Source organism: Asterias rubens, chromosome 11 (genome assembly GCF_902459465.1).
Source record: "Asterias rubens chromosome 11, eAstRub1.3, whole genome shotgun sequence".
Taxonomy (NCBI): Eukaryota; Metazoa; Echinodermata; class Asteroidea; order Forcipulatida; family Asteriidae; genus Asterias; species Asterias rubens.
Window position 1 is genome coordinate 4,060,605 of NC_047072.1, and position 13,157 is coordinate 4,073,761.

General features: G+C 41.9%; 1 protein-coding gene across 1 annotated transcript; it reads right to left on the reverse strand.

The window, feature by feature from the left end:
* Positions 1-877: 877 nt before the first annotated feature.
* On the reverse strand, positions 878-9,897 carry LOC117296991 (lanC-like protein 3). The gene is made up of 5 exons (XM_033780099.1): positions 9,242-9,897; positions 5,378-5,504; positions 3,447-3,570; positions 2,219-2,437; positions 878-1,582 (listed from the first exon to the last, which is right to left on the reverse strand). The coding sequence occupies exons 1-5, from the start codon at positions 9,655-9,657 to the stop codon at positions 1,218-1,220; spliced, it is 1,251 nt and encodes a 416-aa protein (XP_033635990.1). The 5' UTR covers positions 9,658-9,897; the 3' UTR covers positions 878-1,217.
* Between the last annotated feature and the right edge of the window lie 3,260 nt (positions 9,898-13,157).

The following is a 13,157-nucleotide window of genomic DNA, read 5'->3' on the forward strand; positions in this document are numbered from 1 at the left end:
AGGGGGTGTTTAAACAGTTTGGACAAGCAAGCTCATCTACGCCAATTAACATTACGCGGAATACAATTAATAGCTATAAGTAACAGCGCGTAATATGTGTGTTCCTGCGCGTATACACACCGACCGACGCGCACAAACATAATTACAAAAGTTTATGCAACTTCAAAAATAAATTGCGAAAGAAACAGTGTAACATTGTCTATAATTGTGATATTATATTGCTTTTTATTATAAGGGCATTTATGAATGGGAATAAAAGACTAGTGACTCATTCTTAAACGGCCGTTTAAAACCGGCAGGCTCGTGGCCGTGCAATTAAGGCCCTCGCCATCGCCTACTCTTTTATTCCCTAATTATACAAAATTTTAATCCTAAATATGTTTGTAATACAACTTTTTATTAAATCTAAGTAAACCGGCACTTTGCATACGGGCAATCCGGCGTGTTGGTATGAAATGCTTACGCGCATTACGCTCGTACTAGGCAAGATTATCCTCGACACTTTAAATTCCACGAAGTGACAGTTTTAATACTGGCAACTTGCACGACGGGCGCTGTGTGTTTGTAATTTTTTACAATTACTCATTAAAGCCATTGGACACTTTCGGTAAACAGTGTTGTCCAAAGGCCCACTCTTCGTGTATCACAACTTATATATAAAATAACAAACCTGTGAAAATATAGGCTCAATTGGTCATCAGAGTCGGGAGAAAATAACGGGAAAACCCACCCTTGTTTCCGCACGTTTCGCCGTGTCATGACATGTGTTTAAAATAAATCTTTAATGTTTTCTAAAAAAGTAAAGCATTTCATGGAATTATGTTTCAAGAGAAGTCTTTCACCATTACCTTCTGTGAACCCTGTCAGTTATTTGTAAATCTGTGAACTTTTAATTTTTTTTTGGTTCTGAAAGTGTCCAATGGCTTTAAATATGAATAGATTTTTTAAAAGTAAGTAATGGCTAGATGTATGGACTGTCATACGAAGTATGTGGGGAATTCCCAGTTATACAAATCCATCCAAGATCGATATTAAAAAATCACCAACTTCAAATTTGATTATTTTTAAACCAAGGTTTACCTTTGTGGAGTTGATCGCAATTCGTAAAAAACCTGCGAAGATATGCAGCTCCACAACTGTTTATTTCAGAATCTTTTTTTGAGTGAGCCAAATCCCCATTTAATTTAACGACAAAGATCAGATATAATTGTTTGTGTTCAAAAGACGTTAAAGAATGGAAATTCTGCTTTGTCTGGTTGCATTAAATCAGCCAAGAAGCAGATAGTTCCAGCATAACCTTCAAACAAACTGTATGGAGTATCTGGAGTACTGGCCTCTTTACGAAACTTCTTCTCTTCCATAAACGAAGCAAACTGCAAAGCTTGATGTAAGTATTTCTTCTCCCCAGTCAGACGATACATAAGAAGGAAGACGTACCCATTGCCTGCAACTCCATGACAGATACCAGGGCCTTTCTTAAGAAGACCTTTAGTCCATGTGATCTCAGAACATTTCTTGCATGCATTCAGGTAGGCTTCTTCCTTCCAGGTTAGATAAGCTTTGGCAAACAGGTACACAACCCCTGTGGAAACATACAACACCATGTAAACATCGTGCACTACATCTTGGAGTTACATACATGTGTATTCAATGATATTAATTGTTTACTAACTCAGGGTTCTCCTAAAAGTGGTTTGCTTGTCTCAAAATACCAAATGTGCTTGTTCAAATACATTGCGCCTAGACAAAATCGTTGAGCAACCAGGCAAAATCGTCAGCGCTCTGACAAACATTCTCAAAAATTACTTACAATGAACGCAAGTTACCCTTTCTATGCGCCTTAAAATTACACGATAGTATAACTTTGGTATGAACAGCATACAGCAGCTGGTACTCAGAATTCGCTTCGTCAACGGCATTTCGACTGCATTTTTTAGCCAATGAGCGAAACCTTGTGTCAAGGACTAAATAAATGAATAGATTAAAGTTTGGCAGAAGTTTGCTGAATTGAAAAGAAGTCATTGAATTGCTTTTGACTCAATGGATGTTTTTGTGTGGTTTTAAAACTCTACTGTGCAAGCTAGAAAAGTTAAAACAAAACCAAATTATGACTATGATTAGGATTAAAATCCTTTCACAATCAGCCCGATATGATGTCTTCCTTTACCCATTTTTTCAAGATGCAAAAAGATACTTGGACAAATGAATAAAAGCTCACCAGGTGCTCCATGACACCAATGTAACAATTCTTGCTCAGCAGGTCTGACCTGTCGTCCACATTCATCTAGAGCTGGTGGAATGTTCCCTTCATTCTCAAGACAAGTCACTAAGAACTCAACAGAATCTCTGATATCCTTCTCAGCTGATGGATCAGACTTGATGTATTCTGGAAAACCTAGTAAGACTTGAAGGATGCCTGACAGACCATGTGCAGCACCTACAAAGATTCAGAAAAGAATTAGGTTAAGCGTTTCAATTTCGAATGTGTTTCATTGTTGTAGGTTTGTGAGTTTTGTTAAAACTGAGACAATATTATGCACAAAATTAATAATTTTAATTATATTTTGCAATTTTTAAAACTGTAATGTTTTTATTATTTGTGTGTATCGACAATTAGGCTTTTTGGTCCCATGTTTGCATTTTTAATAAAGCAATAAGTACAACAATAAAAATATCGCCAAACCATGTTTCTATGCCCACAAACAATCCCAACTTGTCATTAGGGCAACCATCGCCCCCACCCCCCAAATACTCAAATTATGGACCTTAAAGATGAAAGTGCCCAATCTATGGGGCTTAAGTCTATTCCATGAAAAGCAAATAATAATTAGCTTGTTACTAAGGGAGAGTGAGGTCTTAAGAAAGTACAAATTCATAAAATTCACAAATTTAGAATCTGCCTTGAGGAACTACAAGTAACATAATGAGCGAGTGGGACTTAAGACAATAAGTCTGTTCTTGAGGATGAAAATGGTACGACAAGGTTGCTTTTCAATTACATATTGTAGCGTTGACCGTGGGTTACACAGTTTAATGACACAAGAAGATACAACTGCCTTTTCTGTCCGTTTCTTTGGAGGTTTATTCACACACAACAAGTCATAAAATTACACGAAACAGAAACCTAAGCCAGAAAGCGCCCTCTCCGGTGAGCAGATTTACCGATCGGCCTTCCTGGCCACCAGCCGACGGGGAGTCGTGCTGGCGCCCCCTAATGGTCGATCGGTATTGCCGCTACAATGTGTAGGGGAGGTGTCTTAAAACGTTTGCTGAGCTACATAGGACCTTGATTAAGTTTTTCCTGTCAAACCATAACCACCCAAAATCTACTAAAAGATTTCCAAAGGTTTTGTTTGAGTCTAAAAGGTTTGAATCTGCATTCCCGATACAACTCACTCATCAAGAACCCACTCATTGTTTGATTGCAATAACAAGGAAAAACTTACCCAGACACTCCGTCTCGTAGTAAGCATACATCAATGGGCAAGGAGAATTGTGTCGTCGTGAGTATTTGCGTCCAGATTGGACTACTGTTGCACACAATGAATGAACAACTTCTGGGCTCAATACCTGTGTGCAGAATTTTTGTAAATTTTACTCAGCATGTCAAATAAAAATCAACACAATTGCAGAGATAGATACTCTCCTTTGCTTGGTTTTATTTTTGGAACTAATGTTGTTCTTTTTATGTGTAGTCAATTGAAATTGTCACGGTTATATGTCTTCAATTGTATCAACTCTTTTTGTCTTCGACACACATTATGGGAATTTGTGCCAAGTATAGATACTTGTAGGCTGGCAATTGAGCAAGCAGAAAGAACAGACATCTACGTAGTCAAACCATGACACCAAGGAGAAGGACGAGGGCTGTCTTGTCTTCCAAACCAGTAGCCAAGTACCATGTAGATCAATTAATTCAAGGCTAGACAGCATCTCGAGCCTGACCATTGATCTTGGTCCGAATGACTCAATCCAGCATGCAAGTTCGTAGCTCCTCAGTGCTGGCCAAGCTGGTGTCTCGTTTCAGTAAGGCTTATGAAGGAGAAATATCTTCTCCCAAGTGAGGCAGTGGCCCACATAGATTCCGACAGAATGGTTGGGCTACCTACAAGCTCCAGGTGACAGCCCGGCAGGCTTGAGACGGCGCTGACGGATCTTTTCTGTCAACTTCGGCATGCCAGCAAATAGGTCTATGTCATTCCTCATGTGATCCTGCCATGAGATGTTCAGGTTCACGTACTGCCTCACTATAGAGTCTAGACTCAAAATATGAACTTTTTAGTTGACACTGAGCATCTATGACCAAACCTTTGAAGGGTTCTCCACAGGGTTCGATTTTGCCCGGGCGCTAAACCAATCCTGCACTATACCATCAAATTCGCAAACCATTCCTGCACTGTTGTCAAATTGCGCAAACCATTCCTGCACTAAATTGTCAAATTGCGCAAACAACTGATGGTGAATCTTTAGGGACTCCAGTTCCATTCTGACTTTGGGGCGAGTACAGGGAGCAGTTGTCAATTATTTGGTTGGCTGCATTCACATGGGGGGGGGGAGGTGCCAAATTCCACTGGTGCATACAGGAGGCAACTCTTTTGACGTTCTGTTAAGACTAAGGTGCGGGAGAGGTTGTAGTAATTGATGGGCGCTAGTGCTTGGATTATGGTGGCGAGAACAGCAAGGTGTTTCCGGAAATTCTTTTATGAGCACAAGATATTGATCTCTGCAGGCTGACTTGCACAAAATGTGTAATGTGGTCATATGCTCTTGCTCTTAATTAAGGGTAAAGCTAGTGATTGTGTTCTGAACGATGTTGATTCTTTTGCAGCTCCATGACAATACATAGTGAACACAAAGAGCCTGATTTTAAAGAAATTCACCAAGAAAGATACATGTAGTACTTGTCTTTTGAAAAGTGTTTTGATCATGTGTGCTTTTATACAGTGATCTCCCTTTCAGTGGTTCGCTGGCCAAATGCCAGTATGTACATATGTAAATAACCTGAGGAATAGACCGATTCCTTCAGCTCTTGACCAAACACAACCCATTGCGCAACCAAAAGTCCGATAAAATAAGGTCCGACATTTGTGCACGAATGCTTGGCGCACGCGGGAGAGTTGTGCAGAATGACATTGGAGTTGCTCACATGTTCTTGCTCACACGTGCGCCATGGGCAGAGCCTAATGGATCGGTCTTTTCTGTCCTACTACATGTAGTCCTGGGGACTAGTTTATTGCTAAAGTCCTTTCATTACTGTATGTAAACCAATTCATAGTTCAAATTACTAATGACAATTTTGAAGAAGAAAAAAAATGGTTCTGCTGGCTACAGTCACTGAACAAGTTCAAGGTCAGTTTTAAGAGTGTACAATACTTACTTGTTTACCAACTTTTTGGGCCAGTAACTGCACCCCACACAAGTAGCCAGCCCGGCCAACGAGCAGCTCATCAGAACCACATTGCAGAAAATTCTCTGGAGCACACACGGCAGCAAAATTGGCATAGCTGAAAATAAATTGAAAAGAATATAAACAAGATTTGGTCCTATCATTAAAAAACTCATGTTGTAGAGGGCTAAAAAGCAAGCGGAAACAAAGAGACTTGCACAGTGTAATCCAACAGGAAGATCCGGACATCATCTGTGGATGTGAGACTCACCTGGATGGAAGTTACAACATGAGTGGCGTTTTTCCTGGCAACTATGACATCTATAGGAAAGAGAGGAACAGCCATGGAGGAGGAGTATTCATCGGACTAAGACAGGATCTACTCGGGATGGAAGAGGAGAGCCTCCAAACAGATTGTGAATCAATCTCGGGGTTAAAATAATCATCTTCGCTGGTAAACAACCACTCTATGTCTGTTCCATGTACAGACCAACAGATGAAAACATAAAGCCTCTGGAAGAATTGGACAAAGCTTTGAAGAAGTTGACTATCAAAAACAGATTACCAAATATAATACTTGTAGGTGACTTCAACCCACCTCACGTGAACCGGAATACCAACTCAATCATCAAGGGGAAGAATAAACCTCAGTACAGCAAGAAACTCAACCAGCTCCTCATTGACATAGGAAACAACAATATGCTGACACAAGTCCAGCAAAAACCAACCCGCGGGAGAAACATACTTGATTTATGTTCACCACCCTTCCCGATCAACTGAAAAAAAATGGGTACAGCTTCGGGCATATCTGATCATGACACTGTCTGCATTGAGGAAGAGAGGAAGATCAGAAAGGATCAAGAGGAAGATCAGAAAGAAGAAGAGATCATGGAACAAAGCAAAAAGATCAAAGCTTGAAAAAGACTGGGAAAGTTCATGAAAATCAGGAAAGCAGTTTAAGCCGAGATGAAGAAATCACATTAAGAATACATGATGGGAATCTTGGAGAACTCACTGAAGGAGAGACCAAAGAAATTCTGGTCATACACCAGTAGTTAATAAAAAGACGTAAATGGCATTCCAACCTTGAAAACTGATAAAGGACCGGCGACAGACAACAAGATGAAAGGAACAGCTCTGAATCAAAAATATCAGTCTGTACTCACGAAAGAGGATACTACAAATATTCCAACCGTCGGCACCAGCCAACACCCATCTATGTGCGATATCATTTTTGACACTGAAGGCATTTTAGAAGCTTTTGTTAGGCTTGAATCTAGGCAAAGCATTGGGACCTGATCATATACCGATCCGCATATTGAGAGAGGCTGCACATCAGATTGCTCCTATTCTAAAGGAAATCTTCACTCAATCAAATGAAAATGGGACCCTACCTCAGGATTGGCTCTCCGCAAATATCGTGGCCATCTACAAGAAGGGCAACAGAATTCTACTCAGCTAATTATCGCCCAGTGTCCTTGACGTGTGTGATAACCAAGTTGATGGAGCATATCATCTTTCACTCCATCATGGCTCATCTTGATTCTCACAAACTGCTTCAACATTACCAACATGGGTTCAGGAAACAACATTCTACCGAGTCGCAGTTAATTGTCACATTGGAAGAAGTATCGAGGGCTTTGGACAACCATCACCAAATTGACATGATGTTGATTCACGACATTTCGAAAACTTTTGATTGTGTACCTCACCAACGACTCCTGGGAAAGATAGACCCTATCGAGACAACACCAAGAACAGGATTAAGACCTCACTGACCACAAGATCACAGCGAGTGGTGGTTGATGGAGAGGCGCTGGAAACCATCCATGTCGATTCTGGTGTACTACAGGAGACTGTTCTGGGGCCATTGATGTGTCTACTTTACATCAATGACATTGCCAAGAATATAAGCTCAACCATCAAGCTCTTTGCAGATGATTGCCTCCTGTTCCGTGAAATCAACACAATGAAGGATACCAAGGTTCTGCAAAAAGATCTCAAAAAGCTGAACAACTGGACTGCTGGCGGATGGTACATGTATTTAGTGCGATGAAGTGCTACACCATGTGAATCCATCGCAAACAGGAGCCCATCATCCACAACTACACCATGGGAGATGAGGCATATACCACGGTCTCAAGCCAGTCCTAAAAAACTCAGCTGGAAATTCCACATCAAAGCAGTCGCACCCAAAGCCAACAAAACCCTTGCATTCATAGACGCAATCACAGCCTATGTTCTCCCTCCATCAAGAAACAGTCATGCACAATACCAAGCTTGCACAACACTTGTCAGGTCACAACTGGAATACGGGGCTACAATATGGGATCCATATCGGCAAAATCAAATTGACAACCTTGAGAAAGTTCAGAGGAGGGGGAGGGCGACGATTACAATCACGTCTAGTCATGATGTTCAACAATCAGATAGCCATTCCTCTCCAAGACTACATCAAACATAAAGCCAGAGCAACCAGAAGTCAACACCCCCTGAAATTTACAAGACTATGAACATCATCAGACTCATACAAATACAGCTTCTTTCCCCGCACCATAAAAGACTTGGATGAGCTTCCTCAAGACATCATCGAGCTGCCCACCTTGGAGCAGTTCAAGGAGGCCATCAGATGCGAGTAGGCATCAAAAGTCATGTTTTTACTTGCACACATCTCTATTTTTGTACGTATTTAGACACCCACTGAGCACACAAACCGTCCATTGTCGGGATAATTAGGAAATATGTAATGTTGATTTTTTTATCATGAAAAGAATGTCATTGGTCTCTGGCCGTTGAAAACGAGTTGAGATTGTTGGCAAACGTTTTTTCTATCAGCGGATATGCATTTGAACGGTACACACAATTGCACACAAACTGAAAAAGGGGATATTAAATGGCATTTTTTAGTTTACTTTTGGAAAATTTTGGGTGAGATATTTTTGGTTAAGAAACTTGAGAGAGACGTAATAATTCAACTGATTTTGTGTTTTTTTATAAGAATGTTGCAAAACGGTAATTCCTCTTGCATTTTCGTTTGCCAAAATCATTGAAATATCGTTATTCTTAGCCAAAATCATCCTTGTCGTATGCCATTGGTTGAGAAGAACGCTTGAAGGCAATGCAATCTGTGTATTTTTCTGTGACGTAACCACAGACATATAATACTCAAGTTCTTTCATGGTTCTTGTATACTTCGCTTGCCTGGAAATGCGCGCGCAGATGTTTCTGCCGATTAGCGCTGGTCGTTTGTGACCGCGGTAACACACATGGAACCTTTGAAGTACGGCTAGTTGTAACTCCTTCTGGTCCTTGCTCTATGGTTATAATACTTGTTATGTGCATTCACCACTTGCGTGAGAACTCACGTGCGCGCTTTAGCCCAGGTTGGACTCCTCCTTTGCACTGACTGACGTCCTACCAGGGCTAGTGCGCGCTTGGTAGTTAGCAAAATTAACACCTGGCTCGTGATGGTGAATGGACCAATGAGAACTCGACTCTCGGTCGTATGAGGTATAGTAAAATAAGATATAGCACGCCTGCGTCCCATATCAAACTGGGTTGGACGCAGCACGAAGCGCTATACCGGCCTTGTTGTAGGAATTGGATATGGGACGCGGATATGGCCTTGGGATGCAGATGGGATAACTTTCCGTATGGCACCACCACTTTTTCACTCATTTTTACAAAAAGGGATATATCAATCAGGTAAATAAGTTCCTATATTATTTCATATCGAATGAAAAAGTGGTGGCGCCATGCGGAAACTTTTCCTGCAGATGTGCTATCTTGTTCCGTGTGTGATAACTTTAATAAATAGTACTACTCTTATAAATGCTGTAAGGATGTTATACCTACCTCTGTAGAAATTGAGCTGCTGCTTGATTGCTGCCGTCCGACTGTGAAGCAGACGTTTGATAGTACAGCGCCCCCACAGCATGGACTCCACACGTTCCACACAGGAATGAAGGACCCATTGACTTTGCACTCCCTTTCTCAAACTCAACTGCTACGTCGATGTATTTCTTAGAGAGACTTAGAAACCTCATGGCATCTTTAGGGAACCCTCCCGTCATGCTGATATACCACAAGGCGTATGCAATCCCTGCTGAACCAACGTACAACCCGCCGTCACGGTTACGAACATTGCGAGGTTGAACATTCTGCACAATGGCATCCACAATGTTTCGGATCCGTTCTTGGAGGTCAGTAACGGGGATTTCTACCTCGGAGCCGTCTTTAAAGTCTGGAAGATGATTCACGAAGAATCTCATTGTGCTGATAACCAAGGATTCAAACCCCAAATTTAATCAATTCTGGACCGACACTAGTTTGTAGTTCAGAATTAATAGTGATTCTGTTGTGTGTTGTTTTGATCGTCGATCGCGAGGTGTGTGTTGTGTACGTATATCACGTGTGTGATGCACACAATCAGGTACCGGGTGCGTATTTTCTTTTCCTAGAACTAGAGGGGGAGGACGAGGGGGAGGACGAGGGGGGAGGACGAGGACGAGGACGAGGACGAGGACGAACGTGGTCAATTAACATAAATGGGCGTACTTTACAGAGGTCATTTCTCGTACCACATGTCGTCAACCTCGTCCCCATGGTGTACTTTATTTTCAACCATGTTTACAAAAGTCAACCTTGTAACCGCTCGACACACCCTGGGGACGAGGTTGACATGTCGTAGTCTTACGGCGGGTGACATCGATTTTGATATGGGCGATAGCTTTGACCATTTGACGTCATTCCAGGGGCTCACCCAGGTCAGCCCCCCCCCGCCCTGCTTGTGGAGTTGGTCACTTGGGGGTACCCGAGGTGCATGCCATTACCACGAGAAGGCGAGTGCGATCGTTCGATTAGCTCTTGTCAGGGGCTCACAAGAGTGAGCACTGCGGGGTCGACCCAGGGAAGCTTATCGAACGCACCCTATAGCTAGTTACAAAAAAATGCGGTCGATCTAAACATTATTCCATTTTTACCCGGGGGTGGCCGGTGGATGGTAGGGTGGGTGGCAGATCTGTTTCTCATCAAAAAAGGGCAGTGGACAGTTGTTTTTCACAGGCTGTCACCCTTTTGTGAAAGCAGTTACGAGAAGTAATACAAGTTATGGTTAGAAATGGTTTTGATCCGGATCGGGTGGATTAGCGGAACCCTTTCAAAACTGTATGCGCGCACCGCACAATGGGTGCGTTCGTTTAGCTTCCCTGGGTCGACCCCGGTGTGTGACGGTTTTTTTCCCCAGGACTAACGTGTGCAGATAATTACCCACGTCTCTGTCCTGGAAGAAAAAAACCGCCACACACCGGGGTCGACCCAGGGTGCGTTCGTTTAGGCTTCCCTGTGTCATCCCCGGTCTGCCCCGGCGCTACTGAATAGCTTTTGACGTCATCATGGGGCCCACCCAGGTCAGCCCCCCAGTGCCCTGCTTGTGGAGTGGGTTACTTGGATGCTGGCCCCAGGTAAACGACGTCACTATAGAGAGCGGTGAGTGGTCGTTCGTTTAGCTCTTGTCAGGGGCTCACCTGGGAAGCTAAACGAACGCACCATCGAAGACAGTCAATCCGCACCGCCCCATGCGTTAACATGTGTGGTATTCCATGCGTGACCTCGGTTTGAATATTTGATTAGTCCAAAGGGCTTCTGAAATTCAGTCTTTTTGGGCCTTATCTGAAAAGTATTGACAGAAATCATGCAGCAGTATAAATAATGAAGAGCATTTGTCGTTTTGTATTAAGAAAAAAACGGTGAAACTCAAATTTTTTAAAGAGTAAAAGCTTCAAAAAGACAGAAAACAAGTCACAAAAACACTGTAAATTTCCCGTTATGAATGTCGGCAGCAGTACCCAATTAGTGTATATGGATACATTATTTCATATCCTACCCAGAAATACCCAGAACATTTCTGGGAAGGTTTTAAAAAAGCGAGACATAGCCAGTCCAGTCATGAGGATACAGCGATTTCCACCGGTACGGTCCAAAACTCCCGTTACGGAAAAATCAACCTAGCTGCACGCACGGTGATTGACTGACGATGACATCATCCATTTTGATATGGCAGCTTGCCGTTTTTCGTGGGTATGGTTCCCCAACCACGGCTTGGCGGTCGGACCGCAAAGCCAGCAGCCTTATCAATACAACTCCGAAATCGAGAGATCTACAATTTTGATAAGTTTCTACATCAATTTTCAAAAAATCAAAGGTAAAAAAGAAATTTGACATCAGCTGGCCACGGAATCGAACGGGGGGACCTCCGACTCCGAAATCTAGCAAATACCCTCTGTACCATTTTGATTTACAGAACAACATAGGAAAAATCATACAGATAAATTTCTTGTTGCCCTTATCAATATTGAAATGGTCATATTATATGTAAACGAACATTTAAGATTCTGGCCTAGAAATCGAACAGGGGACCTCCGATTCTGAAGTCTAGCAAACACCTTCTGAACCATTTTGATCCACAAAAAAACCTAGGAAAAATCACACAGATACGCATCCTTTGTCAATTTAAAAATGGTAAAATGTTGACAAAAAAAATAAGATATTGGCCCAGGAAGCGACCAGGGGACCTCGGATTCTGAAGTCGGGAGATCTATTGCTACACCAAATCGATCCACAGACAATCATAGCAAAAACTCAACAAATATGCATCCTCTATCAATTTTAAAATGGTCCAATGAAACAAAATATTGACATCATGACCAAGGATTCGAACGGAGGTCCTTTGATTCCTAAGTCGAGAGATCTACCGCTACACCGAATCGATCCACAGAAAAACCTATGAAAAATATCAACTATAAATTTCTGCATCCCCTATCGATTTAAAAAAATGTCAAATGAAACAAAGTGTTGACATCCTGATGGCCAAGGATTCGAACGGGGACCTTTACTTCCCAAGGATTCGAACGGAGGTCCTTTGATTCCTAAGTCGAGAGATCTACCGCTAGACCAAATAGATCCACAGAAAAACTTAGGAAAAATCTCACCTATAAATTTCTGCATCCCCTTTTGATTTTGAAAATTTTATATAAAACAAAATATTGACATCCTGGCCAAGGTTTCGAACGGGGACCTTTAACTGCGAAGTCGAGACATCTATCGCTAGACCAAATAGATCCATGCACCGAAAAACCTAGGAAAATCCTCACCTATAAATGTCTGCATCCCCTTTCGATTTTGAAAATTTCAAATGAAACAAAATATTGACATCCTGGCCAAGGATTCGAACGGAGGACCTTTGACTTTGAAGTCGAAAGATCTATCGCTAGACGAACTCAATCCACAGAAAAACCTAACAACAATACCACAAAAATGGTCCAACGAAACAAAAATATTTACATCCTGGCCAAGGATTCGAACGGGGACCTTTGACTCCGAAGTCGAGAGATCTACCGCTAGACCAAATCGATCCACAGGAAAACCTATGAAAAATCTCACCTATAAATTTCTGCATCCCCTATCGATTTTGAAAAATGTCAAATGAAACAAATTGTTGATATCCTGATGGCCAAGGATTCGAACGGAGGTCCTTTGATTCCTAAGTCGATCCACAGAAAAACCTATGAAAAATCTCACCTATAAATTGCTGCATCCCCTACCGATTTTGAAAAAAGTCAAATGAAACAAAATACTTACACCCTGGCCAAGGATTCGAACGGGGGACCTTTAACTCCGAAGTCGAGACATCTACCGCTAGACCTAATCTATAAATTGCTGCATCCTCTATCAATTTTGAAATGGCCAAATGAAAACAAAAATTGACATCCTG

Bases quoted from the DNA above. Each gene is read 5' to 3' on its own strand.
- LOC117296991 (XM_033780099.1), bottom strand. From the start codon at position 9,657: ATGAGATTCTTCGTGAATCATCTTCCAGACTTTAAAGACGGCTCCGAG. The intron at 3,571-5,377 runs GTAAGTATTGTA...TTCTGCACACAG, and splicing joins CCCAAAAAGTTGGTAAACAA to GTATTGAGCCCAGAAGTTGT. The intron at 2,438-3,446 runs GTAAGTTTTTCC...GAATCTTTGTAG, and splicing joins CTACGAGACGGAGTGTCTGG to GTGCTGCACATGGTCTGTCA.